Source organism: Mus caroli, chromosome 7, assembly GCF_900094665.2.
Source record: "Mus caroli chromosome 7, CAROLI_EIJ_v1.1, whole genome shotgun sequence".
Taxonomy (NCBI): Eukaryota; Metazoa; Chordata; class Mammalia; order Rodentia; family Muridae; genus Mus; species Mus caroli.
The window spans coordinates 105,336,704-105,339,926 of NC_034576.1; the positions used below are offsets into that span (position 1 = coordinate 105,336,704).

The 3,223-nt window shown below is 43.2% G+C and overlaps 1 protein-coding gene across 1 annotated transcript; it reads left to right on the forward strand.

Annotated features, from left to right (window-relative positions):
* The first annotated feature begins 1,783 nt into the window (after nucleotides 1–1,783).
* On the forward strand, nucleotides 1,784–2,737 carry LOC110299440 (olfactory receptor 52M1). Its single transcript, XM_021169130.1, has one exon. It carries the CDS (start codon nucleotides 1,784–1,786, stop codon nucleotides 2,735–2,737), a length of 954 nt encoding a protein of 317 aa, XP_021024789.1.
* Nucleotides 2,738–3,223: the final 486 nt, after the last annotated feature.

The following is a 3,223-nucleotide window of genomic DNA, read 5'->3' on the forward strand; positions in this document are numbered from 1 at the left end:
CTGAAGAGGAAACAAGAAAAAGAACAGGGACCACTAGGAAGACTTCTAGCTGACGAGGATGAGGATAACTGGGATTCCTGAGCATCCAACTCTACATCATGCCCCTATTAAAAAGGTAGGGGCACCCATAGACTGCACATAAGGTGCTTAGAAATCTTTTTATCACACCAATGCAAACACAATTCTTAACTTTTAAACATCTTTAAAGTGTTTTAAGTAGACATAGCACACTATTCTCATGCAACCAAGCTATGCACTGTGCTACTGAGGAGTTTATAGTAGAGAATGAGACAGAAAAAAAAAAAAAACCTGTTGGCCTTCTGGCACTTGCATTGTATTTGGAGAAACATTCACATCAGCAAATCAGAGAATTTTGCATTGCAGAAGACACTTAAGGGTTAAAGCAGACTTTCCTAAGGTGATAATTAGGCCACAGCGGGGAGGATTGCAAAAAGATAGGACTGTCTCAATGCCAGGAAACAGCATGAGTAATCTTCAGAGGTAAAAGAACATGAAGAGTTGACAAATATCCACTCACATTGGAAGGCAGTAGGCAAAGTGGTGAGGAACAGCAAGACCAGGGCTGGTGATGGGGATGTATCTGGATAGGGGTCTCAGGCAGGAGACTGTCTTAATGTGAATACTCACCTCTTACCATCTCTTTGAGGCACTTTTGCAGTCTCCTTGCATGTTTAGGGTACACAGCTTGCTTCTGACCAGGGGGCATAAGGAGATATTTAGTGCTAGGATCCTAGAGAGAAGGTTGGCTCCATCTACTCTAATGTAGTTCTCCAGTCCCGAGTAACCTTTTCACTGTCGCGAGTGTTTAGAGATGGCCTGAAGAGATGAAATGGAGGTGGAATATCCAGCATGAAGAGGAAGAAAGAAGGCTGGGAAGGAAGGGTACTTCACCACTGGTCTCTTAAGTCACTGTGCAGAGTCAGGGAGGGCCATAGCTAGGGTGAGTCTGTCTCAGCTCTCTTACCCTATGGCCTGGGTATCCTCTATTTGCCCCACCAGGTCTCAGCACGGTGCATTTAGAAAGTGAACACTTGTGGAGATTCTCCTGTTTCTGGCTGGACCTTGTCAACATGAGGAACCAGCAGGAGATAGAAGAGTAATAAGGAAAACCAGAGACTTGCTCTCGAATTCTCTTCCTACCAGGCATGTTTTGATAATGTCCTTTACTTCTATACAAAGTCCCAGATCTTGAAAAGTGGCCCCTCCTGTGTTCTGCTAACTACACCTGGGTTATGTAACCATGCTCATGGTTCATCCTGATACTTCATGATCCCATCAATGCACCTCTGTAGAGGGTCCCTTCCTTGTCTCCATGAGTGCACTGGGTATTCTATTGTGGGTATCAGATAAGATCCTATCAGTACACAATCTTTACCAGTGTTGACAAGCAGACTGCTTCCTTAGTGGGACATTAGAAGATCATTCTAATATGATCCGAATATACCAAATGAATTCATATTTACCTCAGGGTGATTCATTTATTGATGTAAAATATCACTCATTAAGGATCATACTATCAGAGAATTCATCCATTCATTCAAACACATATTTTTTGTTTTGCTTGTTAAGTTTATTTTGATACTATAGTGTAACATGAAATTCCATGTGTATGAAATTTCATGATTTCTTCTAAATGTTGTGTAGCACTGTATATTCAATGATGTTTATTATATGGCCCAAGAATACTGTTTTTATTTTTCTTTCTAGGGAAAAATGTCTTGCTACATTTGGGGACACAAATGAGAATTATTTATATACACCAATGTCCACTTTTCATAATGTATGTTCAGTACCCAGCTCTTTGTGGCTCACCGGCATCCCAGGACTGGAGACCTTGCACATATGGCTCTCCATTCCCTTTGGCTCCATGTACCTGGTGGCTGTGGTGGGGAACATCACCATCCTAGCTGTGGTAAGGGTAGAGCGCAGCCTGCACCAGCCCATGTACTTCTTTCTGTGCATGCTGGCTGTCATTGACCTGGTTCTGTCTACTTCTACTATGCCCAAACTTCTGGCGATTTTCTGGTTTGGTGCTGGCCACATTGGCCTGGATGCCTGCTTATGCCAAATGTTTCTTATCCATTGCTTTGCTACTGTTGAGTCGGGCATCTTCCTTGCCATGGCTTTTGACCGCTATGTAGCCATCTGCAATCCATTGCGTCACAGCATGGTGCTCACTCAGACAGTGGTGGGTCGTTTGGGGCTGGCTGCCGTCCTCCGAGGAGTTCTTTACATTGGACCCCTACCACTTATGATCCGCCTGCGGTTGCCTCTTTACAAAACCCGAGTCATCTCCCATTCCTACTGTGAGCACATGGCTGTGGTTGCCTTGACCTGTGGTGACAGCAGAGTTAACAATGTCTATGGCTTGAGCATTGGTTTTCTGGTGTTGATCCTGGATTCAGCGGCCATTGCTGCCTCCTATGTGATGATTTTCAGGGCTGTGATGGGGCTGGCCACTCCCGAGGCTAGACTTAAAACTCTGGGGACATGTGGATCTCATATCTGTGCCATTCTGATTTTCTATGTTCCCATTGCTGTTTCTTCTCTCATTCACCGGTTTGGTCACCAGGTTCCTCCTCCAATCCACACTCTGCTGGCCAACTTCTATCTCCTCATTCCCCCTATTCTCAATCCCATTGTCTATGCTGTTCGTACCAAGCAGATCCGGGACAGGCTTCTTCAGATCCTAAAGACAGGAACCAAGATCAGATGACTGACGCTTCCTCTTCTCTCTCACATAAATTCATGGAGAAGGAGGCATTCAAACATAGACTGCTATTTCCCAGATGGGAACCCCAGTCTGAGTCGTTGGGTCCAACATTTATAGTTACAAAGGAACAGCGAGGAGGAGTGCACAATTCTGAACCTTCTAAAGGAGGAAGATATGTATGTTTTTATGACTGGAGGATGTTTGGATTATGAAGATGACTCAACAACAGCAATGTGATGAACAACAAATAAATAGCACTTTAAAAATCCCACATTTTCACACGATTCTTATCCTCTCAGATGTTATAAGGGTTTAGTGCTCCATTTTTATGTATAAAGAAATAGTAAAAATTGCTTTATAATCCATGTGCAAAATGACTTAAGCACTCTAGCTCAGTGTTTTGGCTGAAATTTATAACACACTTCAGGGTCACTACTAACCCTTTGTATTTAGTTTGTTTTTGAGACATCTTTTTATAATTATGTTTGA